The 27,801-nt window shown below is 38.7% G+C and overlaps 1 protein-coding gene across 7 annotated transcripts in view; it reads left to right on the top strand.

Moving 5' to 3' along the window:
• MPDZ (multiple PDZ domain crumbs cell polarity complex component) overlaps positions 1-27,801 on the top strand; it is a 179,160-nt gene that overhangs the window by 87,104 nt on the left and 64,255 nt on the right. For 5 of the 7 annotated variants that reach the window (XM_079790094.1, XM_079790092.1, XM_079790089.1 and 2 more), the window contains exons 13-21: positions 1,291-1,400; positions 4,163-4,309; positions 5,410-5,574; positions 8,158-8,343; positions 9,497-9,706; positions 11,849-11,965; positions 16,102-16,269; positions 23,540-23,809; positions 24,059-24,182. In XM_079790094.1, the coding sequence (XP_079646220.1) occupies positions 1,291-1,400; positions 4,163-4,309; positions 5,410-5,574; positions 8,158-8,343; positions 9,497-9,706; positions 11,849-11,965; positions 16,102-16,269; positions 23,540-23,809; positions 24,059-24,182 (1,497 nt within the window). The remainder of the gene's footprint in view (positions 1-1,290; positions 1,401-4,162; positions 4,310-5,409; positions 5,575-8,157; positions 8,344-9,496; positions 9,707-11,848; positions 11,966-16,101; positions 16,270-23,539; positions 23,810-24,058; positions 24,183-27,801) is intronic. The other 2 variants (XM_079790093.1, XM_079790095.1) reach the window with 2 other exon arrangements.

Below are 27,801 nucleotides of genomic sequence, written 5' to 3'. Positions count from 1 at the left end.
ACTTCATGATTTTTAAAATCTGTCTGAAATTTTGACTTGGGGCAGTTGGGGAAGGAGGAGAATGGAGGATTGTGCATGTGGGTTGTATGAAGACAGATCTCAGATTTGTTAGCAGCAGCATACAGATTCCCCACTTTCTGCACTCAGAAGCCCACCTGTTTGAGTCACTGCCCGGCTCTGTATGGGCAGCAGAGTCAGAGAAAGAGGGTGAGTGAGGAGGTAGGGCTCTGAGCTGACTCCTCTTTCTAACCCCAATCAAGTTGAAAGAATCTGTGTTCACCCCTGCGGGCTGATGCCTCTCTGGACTGAATTTAATTTTGAAAAGAAAACACTCATTTGGGTGGGCTAGTCTCCAAATTAAAAAATATATATATATAGTTTATTGTTTTCAGTTTTTCAAAGAGAAACCAAATCGTTTTATTAATTTAAGGCATAGGATGTGCAGAATAGACCTAGAGTGAAAGCTCATTAATTCCATTAAATAGGAGGCAGTTAAGAAATCTGAATTTTACAACACTCTTTACATTTGAAATTTGAATGCTAAAAAAGGATATTAAAGTTTTAACTTAGAGTGTGCCTTGTAGAGATTTTTTAAAAGACAACCTTCATGAGGAAGAACTATGATGAAATATGGAAATATTTGAATATGACTTGCAAATGCTTTTCAACCAGTTTCTTACTTTAGCTAAATATTTTAACTCAATATTGTTTACATAATTTGTTTAGTGAATTTCTTTCCAATTTTTTTTCTTTTTTACCAATTAGTGCAATTCCAATTATGGGGTTTTATTTTAATGTGCATTCTGTTTCTCAAGTTTTTTCTTATTTTTATACTCATTGTACATGAGTTGCATATATTATTTGTTAATTTCTTCTGTCTGTTTTTGTTAAAGTGTGGCATGGTTCTTCTTTACTCTGTAGAACCAAATGAAAATGAAATAGATAAACTAACATAAAAGGTAGCATGGTTTTTTACTATAGAGACACCAAAAGACCACCAAGTGAAACCTGGAGGGACTCAGGGTCCTGGTTCTTTTAAATAAATGTCAGATAATATATGGATACTTTAATGGAAATGTGTTCAAGATTTAAAAGACTTCTCAGAAAAGAAAATAGTGTTTGAACATGCAGATGTTAGGGTTCTAAATATGTAGAGAAGTAGAGTACCTCATCTATTGGGTGATGAGTCAGACTTTGTATGATAGACAGGTTCTGATCTCCCCTGGTACAGAATGTTAAAATAATAATTTTTGTGGTTTGTCACTAACTTAATTGTGTTGACTGTTTCAGGGTATCCCTTACTGTTAGCTGAAATAGAAGAAATGGAAGATGCACAGCAACAGGAAGCTGCCCTGCTGAAAAAGTGGCAAAGGATTATGGGAATTAATTATGAGATAGTGGTATGTTACCTTACCCTCCCTAACTTCCTCATTTGTAACTGTATTTGATCAAGAAGTTCATGAGAGCAATAAAAGTGTTGGTCATAAAGAGTCTTTGAGAAGTAGCAAATGCCCAGCGTTTTTTTCAGATATCTAAATGTGCTGACTCAGGTATTTTAAAAGTTCAGTTTGGAGAAAGTTTGATAGTAACCAGGAAACTGAAATAAATGGCATTGAAGTTTTAGAACTCATAAGTCAATGTTTTAATATTCCTGGTGGTAGTATATCTTATATAAATACTAGGAAGGTTGTTTTTCTGATTATTAAACTTGGGATTCATAGAAAGAATCAGAAAAGAATGACAATATTTACTTAAAGATAAAACAAAAATGAATCATGACCTATATACAAAATTGTAAAAATACTTTTCCTCTTACCACTCTCATGTATTTATTTTACTTAAGAGGTATGTACTTCTATCTGCTTTTTTCATATCACTAATGCCATATTGAATGTTTTATGTTTATTAATAGTTTTCATAGCTAGGATAGCAATTGTTATTTGCTTCCTAAAAAAGAGGTTTAATAAAGATGACACACATTATCAGCCTTTAGATGTGCACCAGCAAATTTTAGGGATTTCAAAAGGAAAAATGTAATACTAGATTAGGTTGAATTTATGTTATTGCTAATAATATCCAAGTAACTCTAGATTAGAAGAGATAAAAGACAACAGATTTCATATATTATTAATAACTAACATTTATTGAGCACTGCGTGCCAAGCAGTATTCATTGAATACTCATGACAATGATCTTTTTTTTTTTTTAAACACTCAAGTTGTTTAACAGTCAGTTAAGAAATGAGTAAGTACAGCTGTTACTACCATTCTAAATTGCATTGAGGAAAAAATACAATAAAGCCCAGCTTCACTGTGGTTAATTTAACATGAAAAGAAAGTTGAGATGTTCCGTCTACGAGGAGGCTGGTTTGCATAACTGAGACTGCACCTCTTCTGCTGGTAACTGAATAGTGAAGGGAACCTTTTGACTAGCCAAGTGTTGACTAGTCAGATGTCAGACCTGAGACTGGGAACTTTTAATGGCCTTTGTGCACATGGCACTCCCAATCTGTCAAGGGCAGAAGTGTGCTGTAAGTAAAAAAGAATTAAGCTATTTACTGGCTCTCAACAAAAGTAAATTAGACATAGATCTGACTTTAAGTTGTTGGCTATGTAGTTATACAGCATACATGTAATCATAGGGGCGAGTGGTGCAGTAGAAAGGAGGGTTGATGGGCATTGTGATGGGGTACTGGAAGACTTCTCAGGGGAGGTGGTATATAAAATGGGATTTAACGAGTGAGAAGGATTTCATTCAGCATTAAATTTCAGAGTCAGGTGATGTAGCTTCTGATACTAACCCTGCATATGTTATCATTAGGATGTGAGAGCTTTGTAAATCAGTATTTTTCTCAGGCCGTCTGCCCCCCAGTTTCCTTAAGTATAAAACACATGGGATTAAGTAGATCATCTTTAGTATACCCTCCGATTTTAATATTATAGTGAATGGATTCTTTATGAAAGTGGGTGACTTTCTAATATTCTTCATTATTTTGTAAAATAGTATGAAATAGTAAGTTCATTTTCTTGTTTTAAGCTTTCATTCACTTTTAAAGACCACTGTTGTCCCTCAAAACAGCACAAGTGAGAGGTGTGGGCTCTAGGTTCAGACAGCTTAGGTTCAAAGCTCTTTTCTAGGTGTGTGACTGTGGTTAAGGTAACCTCTCTGGGAAACGAGGATAGAAACTATATCTATTCCTGAGAAGAAAATGAGATATTCTGTGTAGTGGAGTTAGCATAGTCCCTGGCACATAGTAAGCGCTAAGTGGGTATCTTTCCTATGCTGTTGTTTGAGCTCAGGTGTTTGTTTTATCTGTGGTAGTTTAGACTACCTTCCATCCTTATCAGTGTCTATAGGCACATCAAAGTATCTGAGGTTCTTGCATCTCGCTGCTTCCTTTTGGTTTCTGTTGGTTCATGAAACTGATAATCAGTACTCTTTCAAAGGCAAAGCTTTGCCACTTTACAATACGGTTTTTGAACTTCTGTGAGAAAGTTGACCTGCTTTGAGCAAACATCTATATATATAAAAGGCTGAGCGACCATCTGACCAGCTGGTAGGTATGACATGCACTGACCACCAGGGAGCAGACACTCAAAGCAGGAGCTGCTGAGCTGCGGTGACTTGGCAGCGGCGGTTCTGGGGTGATGCACCCCGGAACCAGAGGGAAGGGAGCCCAATTCTTCACAGGCCCACACGATTTTGCACCTTTGGCCGAAGGTTATATTGTTGCTGGGGCACTGTCAGCCCCGAATCTGGTTTACTGCACACTTGCATTTGCGTTCCACACCCTGTAGGACAGCAACTTTGCTGAGTGCCCTCTGGTACTCCAGGACCCCTCAGGGGATGTCGGAGAGCCGGTTTTGGCCCAATCCCCGCAGGCCAGGCCGAGGGACCCCACCTGCCAAAAGGACCCCGCTCACTCAGTAGAAGCCCTTCGAGCCCCAGCACCGCCTCAGGTGCGGCCTGCAGGGGAGGAACCGAGGAAGGTTGGCTCCAAGGCGTGTCTGGTCCATCTCGCCCAGTCCTGCCCTGCCAGCCACCTTCTAATGAATTTCCTTTCAATGTGCATGAATCCATGCACTGGGCCACTAGTAAAATACATATGTGAGAATTAAAAAATGAAAGAATATTAGAATTGTGATGATTTTTCTTTTTTTAGGTGGCCCATGTGAGCAAGTTCAGTGAGAACAGTGGTTTGGGGATAAGTCTGGAAGCAACAGTGGGACATCATTTTATCCGATCTGTTCTACCGGAAGGTCCTGTTGGACATAGTGGGAAGCTTTTCAGTGGAGATGAGCTATTGGAGGTAAGGAGCTATGCCATTTTACTCTCCCTCCCCAAATAGGATTCTTAAAAGACTGCAGGAGGTTTCATGGTGAATAAGTAAGTTCTTATTTAAATTTCCCCTCTAAAGGATACTCAAGAGAGATCTACACATAAAATTCTACCCAAAGCAGAAATTTCAAATCTAGATTTGAACTGATTTTCAGACCTAATTCCATGCTGAGTTTGTTTGTTTTCATTACAGAAAACTATAAAAACTTGTTTAAAATTTTTAAAACATTTATTCAATTTTTAGAATATGTAATACATTTACATATTTCAAAATCACAAAGAATGCAAAAGCTTTATAATAAAAAGCCTTTTTCCTATTCCAATTCACCCAGTTCCTATCTGCTTTCCTTAGGTAACTAATTACATTTGTTTCTATGCAACCTTCTGGATATTTTTAATTCATAAATACTAAAGTTTGAATGTATTATTTTGCCTCACTTTTTTTTAAAATATATATTTTATTGATTTTTTACAGAGAGGAAGAGAGAGGGATAGAGAGTTAGAAACATCGATGAGAGAGAAACATCGATCAGCTGCCTCTTGCACACCCCCTAGTGGGGATGTGCCCGCAACCAAGGTACATGCCCTTGACCGAATCGAACCTGGGACCCTTGAGTCCGCAGGCCGATGCTCTATCCACTGAGCCAAACCGGTTTCGGCTATTTTGCCTCACTTTTATAAAAAGCATGCTAGTGCATAATATGTGCCATTTTCCATTTTGACATTTTCACTTAATAATAATATAAAATTAAATTTTAAAAATAATCCATTTTCCCATTCATCCTTTGCGGAAGTTTTTATTAACTCTTCCTTCCAAACTACTACTGTGGGAGATCATACATGGATGCAAGCTAGTGATCTTTCTGAGTGCTGTAGAAGGTCCAATTCCAACAGACTCTAACCTTGTGTGTAAAACGTTTTCCATAGTATTGTTACAAGTCTAACTACAGTTCTGAGCACAGGAGAACTGTGGTAATAGTAAAATTTATATTTACTTAATGAAAAATTGTTCTCTAAAGAATATTCATGCTATGAAAAGTTCTTTGTTGGACAACTTCTCTTTTTCCTCAGGTGAATGGCATAACATTGCTTGGGGAAAATCACCAAGATGTGGTGAACATTTTAAAAGAGCTGCCTATAGAAGTGACCATGGTGTGCTGTCGTCGCACTGTGCCACCCACCACCCAGTCAGAATTGGATGGCCTGGACCTATGTGACATTGAACTAACAGAAAAGGTATTGGATAACTGATATGAGACTAATCTGAATATACTGTATAATGGAAAGGATAAATGGTGTTTGAAATTGTTTTTAGGCCTCTTTTCTTTTATTTGGTGTTTGGTTTCCTTATATTGTGCCATGGCTTATAAAGGTAGACCTCGGAGTCAGACAGACCTGGGTTTGAATCAGGCTTGGCACTTCCTAGCTCTGGGACCTTGGGCAAGTCACTTCACTTTTCTGAATCTCCGTTTTTTCCTCTGTGCAATGTAAGTCATGTTGCCTGTCTTGGAGCACTACTCTGCAACTAAAATAAGGTCATGTAGGGATATTTTATTTCATTGCCCACTTCATGCTTATATAATTTATTCATACTACCAGTATGAAGTCAATACTTATATTGTCCCCATTCATGGAGCAGAAAATCGAAATATGTAAATAGTGAGTATGTACTATCTTTGTGGTGAGTGATATTTTTATGTAACCTACTGAGCTCAGGGCCTAGCACACATTACTGCTCAGGGAATGGTTAAAATATGGATGGACACATCATTTTTGCATATATTGGTCTTATTTGCACACTATCGATACTTTAAAAAATGAGAAATTTGAGCTCGTAACATTACATGTCAGATAATACTCTGTGACATTCAGAAACTCCCCCTTTTCTGTTTGCTCATTCTTTTCCATTCAGATCAAAATGTCAAGGAATGGAGCTCATTAGTTTTTCTGAAGACTCACAGTAGATATCTGAAGTTATGATTTGGACTTTGTATATTTGCAATCTAAGTGAAATCCCATTTAAGATACAGTGAGAGATGATGTTAGGATTTGATTTACATTATACTGAAGGAATCAGTAAAATGAGATAATTTTGAAAACTTTGAAGAATAAAGTGTATAGTTTAATATTCACATGGGTGATTAGAATAGGGTAGAATAATAAACATAAGTCCAAATTGTGTAGTACCCCACATAACCATACACATTTTTATGTGATATAAATGCGATTATTATAATAAAACAGGTGGACAGATTTGCATCCATGGTCCTAGGCTGTGCAATAATTGAATAAAAGCAAAGAGAGTGTACAAACTAGAATTTAATGTATTTTTCTAGATTAACAGCTGAATTAATCTAGAGTCACTTTAATGTATTTTTATCAAAGAAGCTAACAGTTTGAGCCTCTGTTTCTGTGCCAGATGATTTATCATTGTTACCTCATTTAATCTTCAAAAATCTATGAGATGGGTAGTTACGAAGCCAAGGTTAAGAATATTGTTCAAGGCAGCACATGAGAAATCCTAGAGACAATTTTCAAGCCCAGGCCCTTCTGACTTCAAATCTTGTCTGGCCACTGTGCACGTCAATTTATTAATGAGATAATCTTGTGTAAAAGACAGAGATGCTTAGAACCTTTGTTTGCATAAAACATGGAACTTTTACATTGAGAGATTTCTTCTTAATTTGTTATTTATCATAATAATTATTTTTTATTATCAAAATAGCTTACTGTTTTTCTTCTGACTACAGAGGTGATTCAGACACTGATGAAAAAAGTGAAAATCACCCACAATCATGCTCTGATATGTAACTGTTGTGTGTGTGTGTGTGTGTGTGTGTATACACACACACACACACACACACATATATATATATATATATATATATATATATATATATATATATATATATATATATATATTGTTAATCCTCACAGGAGGATATTTTTCCATTGATTTTTTTAGGGGGAGTGGGAGTCAGAGAGGGATAGAGAGAGAGAAGCATCTATGTGAGAGAGACACATTGATTAGGTGCCTCCTGCATCTGCCCCGACTGGAGCTGGAGATCAAACTTGTGACCTGGGTACATGCCCTTGATCAGGAATTGAACCTGAGACACTTCCATGAACAGGCTGTGTTCTAACCACTTAACAACACTGGCCTGGGCCCTTTGAATATTTATATATGAGATCTTCGAACCATAATTTTTTTAAATATATTTTTATTGATTTCAGAGGAAAGGAGAGGGAGAGAGATGTAGAAACATCAATGATGAGAGAGAATCATTGATCGGCTGCCTCTGGCAATGCAGGCATGTGCCCTGACTGGGAATCCAACCATGACCTCCTGGTTCATAGGTCTATGCTCAATCACTGAGCCATGCCGGCCTGGTGCATACTTTTTTTTTTTTTTTAATTTCAGAGTGAAGGGGGTGTAGGTGATTAAACAAATAACATATATGCATAACCCATGGACACATACAATATTGCAGTAGGCCCTGGGGGGTAGAGTGGGTGTGGGGCGGAGGGGTTCAATGGGGGAAAGGGGGAGATCTCCAATACTTTCAAAAATAAATATAAATTTACAAAAAGAACCATGTAATTTTAATGCCTGTTATAAGTTAGGCATTTCTTCTTGTCTAATAACTTTCAGTAATTATAACCTTAATTCCTAAGGGTTTCCTAATAAGTTGTTGCTGCCCTTAGTTGAGAGTATTTTTTTCTGGAAAGACACTAAGAATCTCCCTTTTTCTTGGAGTGCTGTTATGTGTATTGCTCATCCAGTGCCTCTGAAATAAGAGCTGTCTGGTCTGTCACCAGCCTCATGTAGATCTCGGCGAGTTCATCGGGTCTTCGGAGACCGAGGAGCCTGCGCTGGAGATGCCCGATGTGGGTCCGGACGCCGGGAAGGTTCACGGGCCTTTGGCCATGTGGGAGGCAGATGTGCAGCACATCGAGCTGGAGAAAGGCAGCAAAGGACTTGGCTTTAGCATTTTAGATTATCAGGTAAATCTGTCCGACTTTTAACAGTTTTTAAAATAAAAGATGATATATACAAAGGCATGTTGTTGATAGCAGAGAAAAGGCAGATACTATTTTAGTCATCAAAGGCATTTTTCTTGTTCCTAGTAAAACCTTCAAATAGTAATTTATGTGCTTCATTGATTATCATAAAGGATTTTTTTAAACATTGAATTCCTTGAGCTCTTTTATATTGTAACTCTTGAGGATTTGAAGAATATGCAGAATACATTTTAGGAATTTTGTAGAATACCGTGTTTTTTGTTTGTTTGTTTGTTGTTTTTTTGGACATTGGGGAGTATGTCCAAGCTATTTTTATTGCCATGCACTTAATTGGTGGTTCATATTTTAATGGTAAGACAGAAAGTATTAGATATTTATTGTGTCTGAAGTGAATAATAGATTTATAATTGGCTATATTATAAATTCCAGTATTCTTATCATTTGACTAAATTCATGAATAAGCTTAAATTGGTCAAATGTGACCTGCAGCCTTGCCTTGCATTGTGCTCTGTAGTGTGAGTAGCTGAGGGAATGCTGCGGCCCGTTGGGTAGACACAGCTGTTGCTCCTCATTAATAAATACTGAGCCGGTCACCGTCTCCGATGTCTCCCCCGGGATGTGTTGTTCACGGGACCTGATTCTGGAGCCTTGTGCGAATACTAACGTTGCTGTATATCTTACACTGCATCGGCAAATTCTGTACGGTCTCTCCTTATGCTTCCTTATTTCAAGAGAGAGGCCCTACCTTCAGTATACTCACAACTACTGATGCTCCAGAGCAGTTATTTCCTATTCAACAAATGCTGGTGTTAATAATTCATATATCTGACATCTGTCTACCCTCAGATGATAGTTATAAAATTTGACAAAAGTTAAAATTATTTTAAACTTATCTGTACAGTTTGAAAGGTCAACTCAGGACTGATGCCAAGAGAGGGAGCCTTGTTTAGGGTGAATTCTTCCTAAACTCTAGAGTGAATGGAACTTTTGCCCAGATAATTCATTAGAAGGGTTAACGAAAATTTTTAAAGACAGCAGAAACAGTTACCCATCCATTACAGTTCAGGGGGAGCAGCCTGTAAACATATTTCCCAGAAAATGAAGCTGCCTGCTCTGTCCTTTTGCCTTCTGTCAGGACCCCGTAGATCCAGCGAGCACTGTGATCGTGATTCGTTCTTTGGTTCCTGGCGGTGTCGCTGAAAAGGATGGACGCCTTCTTCCTGGGGATCGCCTCATGTTTGTCAACGACGTGAACCTGGAGAACAGCAGTCTCGAGGAAGCTGTGCAGGCCCTGAAGGGGGCCCCGGCAGGAACGGTGAAAATAGGAGTTGCCAAGCCTTTACCCGTAAGAATTTGGATTTTACTGATTGTTTTCAATATTTGCAAACAAAATGGCTTGTGCGCTTATTCACGTGTTCTTATGATGAATCATGACTTTTGGTACTTTTTTATCAACACAATTGTTACTGGCTTTTGAGAGTAAAGATTTAATGTTGAATAATGTTTTTTAAATATAAAGGAAATAAAACAGGAAGTTCAGAAATAAATCTGTAACATTGCTTTGTGCTTCACTTTTGACCTTTTGTATTTGATGATAATGTCATGATAATACAGAATTGAAATATTTTCAAAGAAATAATGCCTTAAAATATCTATACCAATATAGTAGAGTGTTAGAGAAATTAACAGCATTAACAACTAGCAGCAGGATCTTTAATTTGGGTGGGATAAAGTTGAATCTCTGTAAAGTGGCTTGAGGTCCTGCATTCTGTCAATTTCAACACATCTGTTGTCTAATTACTGGAAAATAAGAAAATGAACTTTCCAAAGTGGATTCATCAGCAGGTGGCTTCCTGAGGGAGGGAAGAGCCCTCATGTCATTAATTATTGCAATATTAAAAATAACTAATGACATGCTTACATAATGTCAATACTTTAGTAGGTATAGTGATTGCAACACAGCACTTTAGACTGAATTGCAGTGAAATCTGAGAGACATTCTCTGGGAGATTTTTTTTTTAGTATATAAATATATTCTTAAATGAAAGGGCAAATATACCTTCTCCTAAGAAACCACAAACACATGGATATATTTGCATAAACATCAAGGAAAAATTGTTGACTGTGAAGTAGTAAGCTTTGTTAGTATGTTTTAAATGTTAATTACATTTTTTGTGCCTCACTTTTTACTCCACAAAGAATTGGTAACCTATGAAAATATATTTATAAAAAAAGAAAGGGAGGGAGGGAGAATATGTTAATCTAACCTGAAATCAAACCAGAATTGTAGAAATCACAACAGAAGATCAATATGAAGGTGGATGTAAGAATGAAGATAGGCCATTGGGACTCTGCATATACAGGGTGCGGCAAAAGTGGGCTTACAGTTCCTCATGTGGAAAATAATATAATCAATAAATAATAATACAAGAAGAAACTCTGTGTTTCATGTGCTCATGTCTGTAAACCTACTTTTGCCCCACCCTGTATGTTAAGATTGACCATATATTTGGTTCTGGTCTTTTTGTTCAACAAAGAAAATGGCAAACATTAATTCCATATATGTTTTTACTGCCCTCAGAAGAATCCATGCCAGTTATTAAGAAGCAGACTGTTTTTTCCTAGCTAGTTCCAAAATAAATTTATTTCATGAGAATGTTCACTATTTCAAATTTCATATGCATTGCAATAATATGAAAAATAGCTTTTATATAAAGTGAGGTTTACTATCTACTAACTCATATTTGTGGAACAAGAAGAGAAACTTTTTTTCCTAAAATACTTTGGTATGTAATTGATGATACAGGGTGATGTAGGCATGACAGTTATCTATAATAATCTATAATAATAAAAGCATAATATGTTAATTAGAATGACGTCCTTCTGGACGACCTTCCAGATGAAGCTGGGGCTGCGAGGGAAGCCCAGGTCCCGGGTGCCAGAGGGAAGCCAGTGCCGGCAGCCGGGGGAAGGAAGGCCTACTCTTGCATGAATTTTGTGCATCAGGCCTCTAGTCTAACTGTGTTAGCCTATTTTCTCTGAGGTTGGAATACAGATGTTAGGCTTCCTGTCAGTGTGATAAAAGTTGCCTTATTTCTATATGAAGAACTTGTTTAGCCAGAATATTTGTCAGATAAAAATGACCAGACGATTACTTTAATATAAAATATTATGTTGTTATATTGTTGATTTTGATCATCTTTTATGAGAAGAATGAAAAAACTTAGTTGAAAGGGATTCTTATCTAATAGATGATGTTGGTATTCAAATAAATATCCTCATTGTATCTTAAATACAAATGTTAAATATGAATATCATATTTTATGTTCTATGTTAAAGTCATGTGGTATCATTTAAACACTTTCCCATTTTTTTCTCTCCTCCTCTGACTTTTTCTCTCTGTTCCCTCTCTCCTCTTCCCTCCCTTTCCGTTCTCTTTCCTTTTCATGATCTCATCCTCACTCGCTGGACTTCATTCTCCATGCAGCTTTCTCCAGAAGAAGGTTATGTTTCTGCCAAGGAGGATTCCTTCCTCTACCCCCCACACTCCTGCCAGGAGGAAGGGCTGGCTGACAAGGCCCTCTTCAGGGCTGACTTGGCTCTGGTTAGTGGCCACAGCTTTTCAAGCTTTCTTTCAAAAATCTTATGTCTTATTTTATCTTGCAAAATATTCTAAAGTCTTACTGTATTCTTTGTTCATTATTTTTGTGAAACGAAACATTTTCTCATCAACTCCAATAGTTCTAATTCAAAATGTGAAGAAAAACAAACCTATGTGAAAACTATTTGTTGGATTCGTGGAAAATTTATTTAACAAGGCATTATGTCAACAGGTAGAATTAATCTTTACATTATACCAAATATTTGTCGGAGTACTTGTTTGCACTCATTTCATACTGAGTCTTCCTAGGCATTCTTTTACTATTTTAGCATTTAGCCAGAAATCAGCATTTTGCCTACCTTTTAAGGAGATAACAGGTCTCCATGGACATTATGCTAATACTAGAGGCTTGGTGCATGAAACCCGTGCACTTGGGGAGGGGGGTTCCTCAACCTGGCCTGCGCCCTCTTGCAGTCTGGAAGCCCTCAGGGGATGTCCGACTGCCACAGAGGCGGGAGTGGCTCTCCACACTGCTGCTGTGCTCGCCAGCCATGAGCCCGGCCAAGAGCTTCTGTCTGAGCGGTGCTCTCCCTGTGGGAGTGCAGTGACCACCACAGGGCAGCTCCTGCATTGAGCATCTGCCCCCTGGTGGTCAGTGAGTGTCATAGCAACTGGTTGTTCCACTGTTTGGTCGATTTGCATATTAGCTTTTTACCAGGTGTACCAGTGAATAATGCAGATTTTATAATCAAAGAAAACATGATAATTTCAAAAGAAATATCAAAAGTGCTTTATTCAAAGTAATGTCCATCGCTAGCTACACATTTCCCCCATCTTTCAGGTAATTTGTGGATATTGTCCCAATAGAACTTTTCTTGTTTTGAGGCAAACCATTCAGAGACCCAATTTTCCACTTCTTCATATGTTTTGAAGTGCTGCTCAGAAAGTGCATGTGCCATCTATCAGAACAAGTGGTAATCTGAAGGAGCAAGGTCTGGTGAATACGGTGGGTGGGTTAATACTTCCCAGGCAAGATCTTTTAACGTGTCTTTAACTGGTTTTGAAGTATGTGATGGTGCGTTATCATTAAGCAAAATTACTTTGCCGTGTCTTCTGGTCCATTCTGGTGGTTTCATGATCAAAGCGTGGTTCGTTTTGGTTATTTGTTGTCGGTAGCAATCAGTATTAACAGTTTCACCTGGTTTTAGAAGCTCATAATATACCACACATTCCTGATCCCACCAAACGCAGAGCATTGTCTTCTTTCTGAAGTGATTTGGCCTTGCAGTCGATGTTAATGGTTGACCTGGATCAACCCATGATTTTGTGCATTTTGGATTCTCAAAATCCACTTTTCATCACTAGTCACAATTCGATGCAAAAATTACTTTCTTTTGTGCCATTGAAGCAACATTTTTCTGATGACTTTTCTGTTTTCCATTTGTCTTTCGTTCAGTTGATGTGGCACCCATTTTCCTTCCTTTAAAATCTTTCCCATTGCTTGTAAATGATCGGAAATTGTTTGCTGAGCAATGTTTAATCTTTCTGCAAGTTGTTTTTGAGTTTGACATGTACCTTCATCCAATAATGCTTGTAATTGTTGGTCTTCAAATTTTTTCGGTTGACCTGGACGTTCTTTATCTTTCACATCAAAATCATCACTTTTAAAGCATGTAAACCAGCGTTCACAAGTATCTTGAGATGGAGCATGTTCACCATAAGCTTTCCAAAGTATACAATAACTTTCTGCAGCACTTTTCTTCAAAATAATGAATTAAAACTTTCCACAAATGCTCTTTTTTGGCACGAAATTTGACATTTTTAAGCATAAAAATATCTGTGATGTTAACACCTTCAGAAAATTTGACATATGAAATTTTGAAGCTTGCTGTCAATACAACAAAACAGCATACATATCAAATCGCATATATATATCAACATATGTGTAACTCTATCTATTGAAAAAAAATACGCATTACTAACCGGTACACCTGGTATTATGTAGGATTATGTTAACACTTCAAAACTAGATAGTTTAGAACTCTATGAATTACATAAAGTACTCTGGTATAAATATGTAAAACTAGAGGCCCAGCGCACGTTTCAATCGTGCGGGTAGGGTCCCTAGGCCTAGCCTCCTGCGATCAGGGCCATCTTCTGCCTGTTCGCCAGTCCCCAGGCCCAATGCTGCCTCCGCCGCCGCCACTGAGCTGCCAGGCTGTTGGGATCACCAGCTCATCCCCAGCCGCTGCCGCTGCTGCTGGGGCTTGAGGCGCTGACGAAGGGGAGCATGGCAGGGGATCCGGGTGCGGACAACCGGCTCCCCGCCTCCGATGGCAGCGGAGCTGGGCAGGGGATCCGGGTGCGGACAACCGGCTCCCCGCCTCCGATGGCAGCGGAGCTGGGTGTCCAGGGTGTCCGAGGCAGCCCCCCTCAGCGGCCGCCAATCCAGCCGTTGAGAGGCAGGGGGGGGGCGGGCGGGAGTCCCGCGCCTCTCAACGGCCGGATATGCCACCCCGAGTCCCGCCCCCCAGCCTCCCACCGCCCAATCGTGGGCGTTGTGGAATGATGGTTATTTGCATATTGCCTTTTTATTATGAAGGATAGTCTCCAGCCATAGAAAATTCTTTTGAAATGTTGCAGGTCACAAATGTATCATTGTCTCTAAAAGTGCCCAGAGAAATACAGTTTTTTCTAGAGTTGACACAGCTTCCTTGAATCTCCTTAAATGAATACCAGTCAAAGAGAAGATTAGTTCCACTTTTCTGTGAGCTCAACATCTTATGGTAGGAAATGTCCTGGGTCTTCTCCCTAACTAGCTACATAATCTTCTATTGGTCACTCAACACTGGTGTTTTTATCTCGACAATAATTAGATGAATTGATTGTAGGATCTCTTTTAAGATTATGAGGCATCAACTAAAGGTATACAAATTATTTTGAGACATTTTTTAATCTTACTTAAAACAAATATTTTTCTATTATAATATATGGCCCAAGGCTTAGTTAATACTATCTATTTAGATAGCAGATGTTAAATATTTAATGTTTGGATTATGGTACATAATGTACATTCATAAAGGATAAATATCCACATAGATACTCACTAGTGAATTTGAGCATATATTGAAAAAATGTTATTAGAGAAGTTCATTTTGAAATTGTCCATCTGTATTCCTCTCATGTTTTTTGCAAGAATATGACCTGGTGTAATGTTTTAGTGCAACTTCTCCTGGCTAAATGTGTAAGTTGGAATCACAAAGATAGACAACATATCAGGTTTTGCCATTAAAGCAGAAAATGCTGATAGTATTGTATAAGGGTAGTATTTATGTCGGCTCTACCTATTCTGAGATGTAACAGTGAGTGAATTGTAAGGAGAGTTTCAAGCTTATCCTGCTTTGAATCTTTCACTTGGTTCTGCCACAGAAGATAGTAATAGATTTTTTAGATAATACGTAGTGAAATTTGCTACCTCACTCTATGTGAGTTTTCCAACAATAGCTGTTTATAACTAATAGTTTTACCATAACTAGATCATAATTAGGCACCTTGTTTGCTAGTGTAATTTCAGCATGAAATGCCAGATTTTTCGCTTTGGTTTCTGATGATCACCATTAAGTTTTGGGTCTGCAACTTGAATGGTTTTTAATTCTATTTAAAGGCATTTTAAACAAAATATATCATCTCGGTGTGGTTTACGAATAGAGGATTGTCTGGCAGTCCTGTTGAAGAAGTTTATGTTAGTTGAATAGGAAAAAAGCTGACCTCATTCATTTTATTATGAAATTCTAAGATTTGAGCAGGTATTATTTTAAAATAAGTGAACTGGGAAAAAGGCAAATATTTCCCTTAATTTATGACATTTCTAAACTTAGAATTTATCCAGGTCCTTTATTGATTGTTACCTTTAGCCCTTTATTGATGGGATAAAATAGCCTTTGATGCCAGCGGGCTCGGCTACAGGTGAGCAGTTCATCCTTGTACTCTTGCATTAGCCTCTGAAGTGTTGAAGAGGGTGAAGAGGTCATGTAGAAAATAGCATAGACAAAGGAATGACACTAGGGACCTTTTGGTCTCAAGTGGAGACTTTGCAATAGAACAGAATTTCCAACTGACATTATTGTTTTTATCCCTAGGTGGACACAAACGATGCTGACTTAGCTGATGAGTCTGCATTTGAGTCTCACTACTCTCCCGACAATGACAGTATCTACTCTACTCCAGCCTCTGTTTTATCTCTTCACAGCAGTGCTTGTAGTGATGGCCTGAACTATGGTCCCTCCCTTCCATCTTCTCCTCCCAAGGTACAGAGGGAATGCCATCTCGTTTATGGGAGAACCTTGTGTGTACTTTTCCAGAGGGCACTGTTTATGCAGGGTTGAGGTGTAGGAGTAGCAAGTCAGAGACATTATGTTTCCCAAGTCATGGATTCAATTATTGGATTAAAGTTCAGTTTCATTTAGGTGATGTTGATTGGGTCATTTTTAGACTCCCAGGGACTGTTTAATTCTAGGGTCTGTTATGCAGAGTGATGGACACAGAGGTTCAAAGCTGTAATTAGGATTTTCTTATTAAAATGAAAAAAATTTAATGAAACTTATTTCTCAAATTGTGTTTTTAACTGTGTCTCCTTTGGAAAAAATTAGATTTTGTGCATGCAAAGTTGGATAGTAAAATATTTCTTGCATTTATTTAATATTTACTAGCTAAGTTAAACTTAATGCTGTCATATGATTTTATATAAAATGAGACCAAAGAATACATAGAAATCATCGTGAATAGCAAAATATGTTTAAGTCACTGGATATGAATGAAGAATTTGGTTGCTATTTGACATATCTGTGCCATTTCTATATTAGAAATAGATTATTGGTATAAATGCTCCAACTTTGTTCATTTTCATAGTGACATGATCTATAATGTTTAATAAGTAATCATTTAAAACCTACCCAATCTTTTGGGTGTTAAATGGTACCTTACTATTTAATTTGTGGTTCCCGATTACTAGTGAGGTTGAACACTTTTTCATATATCGGCCATTCGGGTTTCACTTCTATCAGTGGCCTCTATGTTTATAATGGGTTGCTTATCTTTCCATTGATTTGTTGGCATTGTTTGTATTTTCTAGACCTTGATACACAAAGCAATTCAGTGTATTTTTATGAGTGTGTGTATGTGTGCAATGTGTTAAAAAAAACTAAACGTGTGTAGGAATCGTACCTTTCAACTTCAGGAAAGTAGTTATTCTTGAAGATAAAAGGAATCATGAAATTTAGCTTAATACATTTTATTGTTGTAAGTAGAGAGATTGAAGAAAGTATGGCAAAATGTTAGGATCTGTTAAATCTTGGCAAAGCTTTTATATGTGGATATATATGTGTCTTTAATTTTCTGTGTTGGAAATATACCACCAATAACAGTTAAGATAAAAAGACTGGACAATAATTTTTTCTTAAATATGTGAAATATATATTTTCCACATAAATTCAGTGGGAAGGGAATTTGAACCTATGAATAAGTTGGAAAGTAGAATTTTCCTAGGTCTAGCACAGTTTTCCTGAATTAACAAGTATTTTTGGCCAGAACAATCAAAGCATTTTCTTTTATGTTCGAGGTACACCTGTTATCCTTGCAAATGATGCTGGGCAGTCTCTTTGAATTGGTTTGCAAGGTATAATCTTGAATGGAGCATCTGCTCCTCTCTCACCACACCTGAGCCTGCCTCTGTGACTGCGTCCTGTCTGGACCCTGTTCAGCCTTTCCTGGCCTCAGGGCTGGAAGCTGAGTTCATCTCCTAATGGAATCTCCTAATCCACAGCATAGCACAATTCTTGCCAGTGGGACAGATTGCATTGTTTAACTTTGTAATTGTTACTTAAAGGGATTACACAATCTGCATACTGAGAAGCATATATTTTACAGGGCAAATGCTGGCTGTATGCAGCACAACATATTGGCTTACTGAAGTCTGTTTGCCTCCTATTTTTTTTTTTCATTTCCCAAGCAGTTTACTCTTTTGTTGAAGCAAATTTTGGCAAGCTGGCTTATCAACTGAAATATTTAAACTGCAAAACAACAAAGAAAGCATTAATGAGGGTGTTTTAAAACAAATTGTGAAACTCCTGTGTGCTTTTAGTTTTCTTTGAGAGTAGCACTGTTCCTAGGAAGTGGTGAATCTGCACCGTTTTTGTTTTGTTTTGATTTTGTTTTCTGTGGCATCTTTTTAGCATGTAGATATTTACTAGAAAATTGTGTGTAAATAAATAAAAATTAGATGATGCACTCATCTATTTGTCTCTTTGCACTAAATTTATTTTCAAAAGACAGAATAGTAATTTGTTATGAAATTTCAAATTGACTGTTTTTCTTAAAGAAAGTGAGCTCAGATTGCGACTTTTTAATTGATAAAATAAGATTGTATAGCATATGATAACTGATGTGAAGAAGGATGAAATAGATTGTGAGGATCTCAGTGATTCCTCAAGTTTTTGACTTTGCTAAATATGTAATCCTACCTAATAAAAGAGTAATATGTAAATTGACCATCACTCCAACACACAAGATGGCTGCCCCATGTGGTCAAAGATGGCTGCCCCCATGTGGACCCGAGATGGACACCACAAGAGGGACCAGGCCTGTAAGGGAGGGCAGTTGTGGGCAATCAGGCCAGCAGGGGAGGGCAGTTGGGAGGGACTAGGCCTGCAAGGGAGGCCAATTGGGGGTGATCAAGCCTGCAGGGGAGGGCAGTTAGGGGTGACAAGGCCGGCCGAGGAGGGAAGTTGGGGGTGACCAGGCCTACAGGGGAGGGCAGTTAGGGGTGACCAGGCCTGCAGGGGAGGCCAGTTAGAGGTGACCAGGCCTGCAGGGGAGGCCAGGTAGGGGCAAACAGGCTGGCAGGGGAGCAGTTAGGCATCAATCAGGCTGGCAGGGGAGTGGTTAGGGGGTGATCAGGCTGGCAGGCAGAAGCGGTTATGGGTAATCAGGCAGGCAGGCAGGCGAGCGGTTGGGAGCCAGCAGTCCTGGATTGTGAGAGGGATGTCCAACTGGCCATAAACAGGCAGTCGGACATCCCTCGAGGGGTCCCAGATTGGAGAGGGTGCAGGCTGGGCTGAGGGACACACACCCTTGTGCACGAATTTCGTGCACCGGGCCTCTAGTAAGTCTTAAATAGCCTTAAATCGTGTCTGGAAGCACACATGGAATTTTACCTGTGTCCTTACATTGGTGAGGGGTCTCATCACTGTGGTCAGGTGTGCTGGAAGGGGTAAGACCTGGTCCCCCAGAGCAGGGACCCACCCTGAAGGGAGGACTTCCCCAGTGCAGAGCCTAGGTCCTGCAGCAGCTCAGACCCCCACAGGACCTCAGCCCCAGGCAAGTGAGCTCCTCTGTACAAACTCTGTCATCAGAGAACCTGTTCTGCTGTCTTTTCCTTTTAAAGGAGTGGTGTCTCCTTACTTTGATTAATTATCATATCAGGATTTAAGGGAAATAACCATCACTCACAAATCTGAAAGATATATCTGCTTCCAGGGCATTTGGATTAATAGAAGCAGGCCATTGAAATGTGGATTTTAAAGACAGAAAGCCAGTGGGATTTTTCCTTTTTTACTGTTCTAGGTTTTAATTTTTTGATTAATCTTTTTTATCCCCTTTTCCTTCACAGACATAACAAATGCAGAGATAATTGTTTTCAAACTTAAATGCTTCTAGACTTTTGTTTAAAAGCTCAACATATTTTTGGGGAGAGGATGCTTTCATTTATTTTTTTCCTATTTGGGCTTAAAAATAACACCCAATAAAAATGTAATTGCTGTGTAATGAGTCTCCCCTTCTCCAATCCTCACCTCAGGCTCCACCCTCACTCTTGCTGCAGGCATGAAATGATTACTAGTTGTACATGTCCTCCATTTCTGAGCATCAGTCCCCTAGGATATGCTGTTGATTCTAGTGCAGTGAACTTGGTGTTTGTCAAGATAGAAACTCCTTTTTGCACCTCCTACACCAAACACATATCATGGATTCTGTGATATTTAAAAAAATTCCCAAATCTTCACTTATTGTTATTCTATAGCCTAGAATATCTTTACATCCCTGTTTAAAATATGTGTAAGTTTTGGAGAGGGTTCGTGTCAAAAACTAAATCACTCTAGTCATTTTCAAGATGATGAAAATGGTTGTGGAAATCCTAGTGACAGAACTGCACGTTTTCAAAATATAAAAGATGTTGCCTTTCTGCAGAGGAGGGCCAGTGCATAAACAATAAAGGACGTATACCCTATCTCAGAAACAGTGGGGAGCAAGGTAAGTTGGAATAGCTGTGCTTATGACATATTTTCCAAAAGTCTTAAGAAGCCTTCAGTGGTGGACTGCTTGTTAGAGAAAAGCAGGTTGTATCCAGTGAATGTTTAAATTTAGCCAGCCTATGTAAAAATATATTACCTGGGTAAATACTGTGCCCAAGTATAATCTTAGCTTATTCATTACACTTAAGAAATAGACCTGTTTCAAGTAAATTTGACATTTTTATTTACCCTCTCCCCCATTCCGCGCCCCCCCCCCCCCCCCCCAGAAAACAAGACTATATCAAGTGGAGGCACATGTTAGATGGATTTTTGGTATCAGCTTCATTTAGATACCAGGTTGCAGTTATTTTTGGACTTATATGGGGGAAGAACGGTTTTTCTTTTAGATCCATAAGACTTTTAAAAATAAAACTCAGTTGGTTGTTCAGCAACCAGAAACATTTCTTAAGTAGGCTTATGTTGTCTGCTGTGTTGATTAGCTCTTTCTTTTTGTGTGTCTCTGTTAACTCCTTCATGAATAATGCATGGAAATTTGTTACTGGATTTACAGTAAACCCCAGCTAAGGAGGGCAGCTTGAACTCTTTTTCTGATGAAAAGTGGTTTTTGTTGTTATGTTTATTTAGGGAGTGGGAGAGATGACTTACTGCTAGTTATCATGATGAATTTAGAATACAGAAGCTAACCAATTGCCTTAGTAAGTACACTGCTATTTTTAATAAGACTGAAATAATCAAAGTTGTGTGGATGAGCTAACAGGTTATTGATGAGGTTCTCCGAGTGCAGAGGAGGATATTTTTCTATCATTTTTTACCCGATGATTCTAAAGATGTTATTTGCTTATTTGGTATTTCCATTTTTCTCAGTTCTTTGTACCATGAACATGTTAATTCCAGAGAGATGAAAACTTTTTTGAGGGAGAGGAAAGATAATTGTGTTGGAGCAATTGATTACCCGCTTAGAAAATATGAAGAGACTCCATATCTCACACCACACCCTGAAATAAATTTTAGGTGGTTTAAAACTGAATCTGAAAACAAATCAATCATAAAATAGAAGAAATATACTATAAAGAATTTTGTTTACTTTGTGCAGAGGAAGGACTTATTAAGCAACATTAAGTAAAACCCAAAAGCACACAAAAAAATTGACAAATTTAATTGTGTAAAGAATTTCGTTAAAAAATACATAAAGAATTCTTGATTACATATAGAATTTAACTCCTGCATGTATAGACCCTACAAACTTAGAAATAACAAGCTGGGGAAAGATTTGTAGTGTATATCACAAAGACTTCATATTCAGAGTATGTCAATGGCCACAGTAAGTGAATACCATGTGATAGAATCGTTGGTAACGTATACCAGTATAAAGAGAGAGTTCACAGGAAGCATACTATTGGCATGTGCTCACCCATTGTCAGGGGTGCACGTAGTAAAGCACTGAACCACTAATTGGAAGCCCATTTGATATGCACAGCATTGCAAGCATGCATTTCATTTGAACAGCAGCTCTAATTGTAGGAGTTTATACTAAATAAATTTTCACAGGTCCACAGAGATGTGCAGTAAAAATAATAGCAATGACTAATAGTTATCAGGCACTTTCTAGTAAGTCAGGCATGTTTTTAGTACTTTGTAATTTTAACTTTCTGTCCTCCCACCATTCCTGTACTAGGTCCTATTATTTTCCCTAATTGATAGAGGAGGGAACCAATGCACAGAGTACATGTGAGTAACTTGTCTAAGCTGAAAGAGGTACTTCCTGGTGGAGCCAACATCTCAACTGAGGCAGCTGGGCACCAAAGTCTGCACACTAGGCCTTTCCAGGCATCGGGATATTTTGTAGCCTTAAGAAGATTGAAGTTGACTTTTATTCATTGACATGCGAATCTCTCATGTCAGGGTATAAGTTTACTTCAAAAGAGCAAGTAGCGCCCTGGCCAGGTATTTCAGTTGGTTAGGGCATTGTCCTGTACACCAAAAGGTTGAAGGTTCAATTCCTGTCAGGGCACTTACCTAGGTTGCAGGTTCGATCCCCAATTGGGTGTGCACGGGAGGCAATTGGTCTGTTTGTCTCCTACATTGATGTTTCTCTCCCTCTCTCACCCTCTCCTACTCTTCCTTCCTTTCTCTCTAAAATCAATAAACAAATCCTTGGGTGAGGAAAACCTGTGTAGTGTATTGTTCTTTTTAGGTTTTAAAATGTATATATGTGCTTGGATGTGTGAGTGTGTACATTTGGGGATACAAATGAATTTTATAGCAAATGAATTTTAAAATCTGATTCATAAACACACAACTGAAGCCAACCAGTTTTACTGGGGAGAGGACCAGAAGTAGGAGCCACACAGGAAGACTTTAATATAGTGTGCATACACACTATGCACCTGTATGGCTTGAATCTTTTCCAGTGACAATATATTTATATACTACTTTTATACTTTCAAAACATCCATGAAAGAATTGAAAATTGATAAGTTTATTCAACAGCAGCAGTTCATGGAGCTACTGCTTGCCCAAAGCACATAAGCGATACAGTATATCTGTTGTAAGTACATATATATGTTTATGTAGAACTATAGAATTTTATTAGAGTTTAGGGAATTTTAGAAATTAATATAAAGCCAAGAGAGGTTCGGTAATGTACAGATTGTTAATGAGAGAGCCTGAATTAGAACCTACATCTTATAATACCCCATTTTAGTGTTTCTTCTGTTATATCTTGCACAATATTTATGAAAAATTTCCCTACAATGATATGAATTGTGTGGCTTTCTGTTCTTCTCCATAAATACCTATAAATATCTGTTGAAATAATTTTCCCTCGAAGGTTCTTGTGAATATAAATCAATTAATGCCATTCTCTGTATGCATTTGATCTTATAATACTTAGAAACTCAGGCTGCTCTTTAAATAAGATTTGGAAATATGTTACTTGCTTTCCCATTTAAATTGAACTCCGAATGATTTTATTTGTGAATAGAACATACCAATGTATCTAAATGATCTCATATACAGTATAGTGTACAAGTATAACATGAGATGTATGATTGCAGTAAATGTATTGAAAAGCATTTATAAAAATAAAGGTATACAGAATATCAGTTAAGTGATGAATTTGTATGTTTGCTAATGCTTTTTAACTAATGAATAATTACGTTGTGGTTAGGTTTCTTCCCCACTAAGTAGTCAGTCATTAAGAAAGGATCCTACAAAATACATCGAAGTAATTCTGGCCATAATTTTTTCTTTTTTATTCTCTCATCATCAGGATGTTACTGACAATTCTTCAGATCCAATACTTGATCTGCACGTGCCCTTAGTAGAACTCTACACCCAGAACCTCCTGCAAAGACAGGATGACAGCCCACCTTCCATAGACTTGAGCATGGGACCTGCTTCTGGGTTTATTGTAGATGATTATACACCTGAACAGCAATACGGATGTGAAAACACAGGCGTGTGGGCTGAGTCTCACCTACCCAGTGAAGTTATATCCAGTGCAGAGCTTACTTCTCTGCTGCCGGATTCAACGGGACAGGTACTATTTTAAAGATACGGTGTGTGTGTGAGGATGAGGGACAGGGAAGTATTCTGGCTCGGCTCCCCACACGGAGCTGGTGCTCTCCTGACGCTGAGGTGTTCCAGAAGCCAACCTATGAACTTGTCTTGGTTATGGATCCTTGTGGAATCAAGCACAACCAATGAGAGAACATGTGTGATGTTGAAATCATATTCCAAAGTCTAGTTTCCCTTTCCATGTGACTCTTTTTGTTTTTCTTTCCATCAGGGCTCTGAGTTCCTAAATCAACAGAGCTCTCTGGCCTCTACTGCTGAGCGTGCCATGCTTCAGAATATATCCAGAGAAGTTTTTGAGAAGACGATTACCATAGCAAAAGGCAATTCTAGTCTAGGTAAGTTCCTTATTTTCCACACATACCTCCCCAACCAACCCCCTCACAAAGAGGAAAAATTGAACTGGTTTTGATATTTTTGGCTATAGATAAGAAAATAGATGTTCTAAATTTTACTGTAGTTTTTATGATTTCTCTTTTTATGTACTCATTATTTTTCCTGAAATGGTTAACAGGTTTGTTTAGTTCAGACTAGCTTAAATCTCTTACTCAATTACTTAAAAGTATGCAGTGGCCTCATTTACATTCAAGTAAAAGATACACAGAATTGTTTGTGTATGAAACAGCAAATCAGAAAAGGAATTCTTAGAAAATGAAAAGTCAGCAATTTGGAATTCTAAATTCTTTGGAAAAGCAAATTATTAGCTTTTTTGAATGTTACCAGTTATGCATTAAGTCAGTTTGTATTTAATTTCTTTCATTCACTGAAAGAAAGACTAAAAAGACAGCCAGGTGTGCCACTACCAAAATATAAATGCGAGTTATAATAGTCCTTCCCAGGTGGCAGGAGTTTTGTGTCCTTTCTTAGCCAGAAGGGGTTGTGGCTAGTTAATAATCATACAGCCTTCAGAGTTGGGCAAAGGAAACTTTCCGTAAAAATGAAATCCTAATTTTAATAACTAAAGCTCTGTTGAGGCAGAGCACATTTGTTCTTTTTTTTTTTTTTTCTTTCAAGTTAAGCTGTCATGTGACTCAGCTCTGTCCCTAGTGCTCTCCGATGGAAAGGGGGATGTAGGCTGTTAGAACAGGTGCTCTGAATGCAGAGTGTTGTCCAGGACTCTGGTCAGCCCTGTATCAGAGATGTCGCTCCTTCTGGGGTGTGACCAACCAGTGCCCTTTACATGGATATCTCACGCAGGGTCTTGTTTCCTTGTTAAATCTGAGACTTGGCAAAGGAGTCCAGCAGGGCTTACGTGGTGAGTGGGATTCTAGTCTATGTCTCAGGCTTGATTTTGTTCCATTTGGTGGTGGCTGGGTTCTACCAACAGCAGCTAAATGGAGAATTATAGTAGAGAATGTTTACTTAGTTATAACATTTCGTATATATTTACATTTAATAGAATGGTATAAAATGTAAACTACAGAACTTCCTGTAATTCACTAATTTGAGATAGATATTATAAATATCAAAGCATGTCAGAAATAGTTCATCTGCTAATGCAGTATTTCTGGAAGCATGTTACTTAGAACACGGTTCTGCGGGATGTAAGTAGGAGTTATACGTGGGTTCCACGTTTAAGAGTTTGAAATGTGATGAATTTAAGGAGATGGGCTTCTTTTTGTGCTATATCTCAGCATCTTTAATACTCAGATGTGCATGTGCCTCTTTAAGAAGAAGTTATAGAGTGCAGCATTTCTCTCATTTATTTTGCCATAAAACCCATTTTTTTTACCAACTCATAAAACAGAGATTTTGTAAAAATCTCTATTGTTTTGAGAAACTCTATTCTATTATTTTCACCCAACTATCGAACGTTCATTTTTTTTCTTTATTATAGCCACTGTCTAGAGACACCATGAAGCAGTTACTTTTCTCAAGGAACATGAGTTTAAGAAATTAGCTAATTGACACATAAAGTTCTAAATGCATTGCATACTGTGATAGACACTCATACATAGAACATTGAAGGCTTAAAAGGGAATAACTGATTCCTGCTCTCCAAGTGTGTGCAGTTTAGAAAGGTTTCAAAGAGGAGAAGATATTTGATTTAGTGCTTTAAAGAGGAGGAGTAGAGTTTTACCACATAGTTGAGGAGTTAGGAAAAGTTGGAAGTGATTAGAACTAAGGCAGAGAAATGTGAAGCATTACTGAGTTTTGTTTGGTATGGACGAAGTATGGTGCAATGGTGAGCAATGTAAGAATTGAAGTTAAAGGTAGAGTAGATGGAAGACAGCTGTGGGGTGGGTTCGTGGGCAGGACACAGGACTTCTGCTGTAACACCCTCCTGGCTTAAACTCCTACATACAGTGGGAGCTAAGGGCAGAAGAGTGACATGATGGGGTTTGTGTTTTAGGAAGATCATGCTGGCTTAGTTTGGAGAGTTAGATTGGAAACAGTTGGGACACTCTTGTAAGAGCCATGGTTTGAGTACATCTGATTTTACAATCTGAACCCTTTAGCTTGCTTGCTTATTTTTAGTTTGCTGAGAGAATGAATTTTTCAAATCTTTTTCTTCATCTGTTCAGAAAAATCACCTGGATTTTTAATATATTCTATTAAATCATCAGGATATTATTATTATTTTTAAAATATGTTTTAATTGATTTTTATGGAGAGAAAGGGAGAGGGATAGAGAGATAGAAACATTGATAAGAGAGAAACATAATCAATGGGCTGTCTCCTGCATTCCCTCACTGGAGATTGAGCCGGCAACTCGGGCATGTGCCCTGAGCGGGAATCGAACTGGTGACCTCTTGGTTCCTGGGTCGATGCTCAACTGCTGAGCCACACTGGCCAGGCCAGACATCTTACTTTTTAAGTGTGGTACAAGATACCTAACATAAAACTTACCATTTTAACCATTTTTAAGTGTACATTTCTGTGACATTAGATACATTCACATTGTGGTACAACCATCACTACCATCCATCTCCAGACCTTTTCATCTTCTCCGATTGAAACTCTACCTATCTATCCTACCTAATAAAAGAGTAATATGCAAATTGACCCTAACTCTGCTACACCCACCAGCCAATCAGGAGCAAATATGCAAATAAACCCAACCAAGATGGCTACAGCCACAGAGAGCAAGGTTTCCCAGGCAACGGAGGAAGCCAAGCTTTCCGCCTGCCCTTGCCAGGCCTAAGCCTCCACTCAAGCTACAAAGTTTCAATTATAGAAGGTAAACAAATCCAAACAGAAATGGCAGCAGCCACGGAGCTGGAGAGACCAGGCTAGGGTTGCCCCCGGCAACGGAGGAAGCAAAGCTTTCCACACACCCTGGCCGGGCCCAGGCCTCCGCTTAAGGCTACAAAATTTCAATTATAGAAGGTGAATTAACTCAAACAGAAATGGCTGCCGGCCGCAGAGCGAGCAGGAGGCTTGGCTCCGCTCAAGGCTACAAAGTTTCAATTGTAGAAGGTAAATAAATTCAAGATACCAGGGACTCTGCTTGGGTCGCCAGGGGACATGGCTGGCCTGCAAACCACCACAGGCCCCTTGCTCAGGCCACCCCACGCCCCAAGGGAACCCCCATCCTGATCTGGGACACCCTTCAGGGCAAACCAGCTGGCCCCCACCCCTGCACCAGGCCTCTATCCTATCTAATAAAAGAGTAACATGCAGATTGACCATCATTCCAACACACAATATGGCTGCCCCCATGTGGTCAAAGATCCTGCCCCCGTGTGGACACAAGATGGCCACCACAAGATGGCCAGCAGGAGAGGGCAGTTGGGAGGCACCCGGCCTGCAAGGGAGGGCAGTTGAGAGGGACCAGGCCTGCAAGGGAGGGCAGTTGGAGGTGATCAACCCTGCAGGGGAGGGCAGTTAGGGGTGACCAGGCTGGCAGAGGAGGGGAGTTGGGGGCAAACAGGCTGGCAGGGGAGCAGTTAGGCATCAATCAGGCTGGCAGTGGAGTGGTTAGGGGGTGATCAGGCTGGCAGGCAGAAGCGGTTA

The sequence above is a fragment of the Cnephaeus nilssonii genome (genome assembly GCF_951640355.1).
Source record: "Cnephaeus nilssonii genome assembly, chromosome: 14".
Classification (NCBI taxonomy): Eukaryota; Metazoa; Chordata; class Mammalia; order Chiroptera; family Vespertilionidae; genus Cnephaeus; species Cnephaeus nilssonii.
Note: the sequence above shows the minus strand (reverse complement) of the source record. Positions and strands in the feature narration are given on the sequence as shown.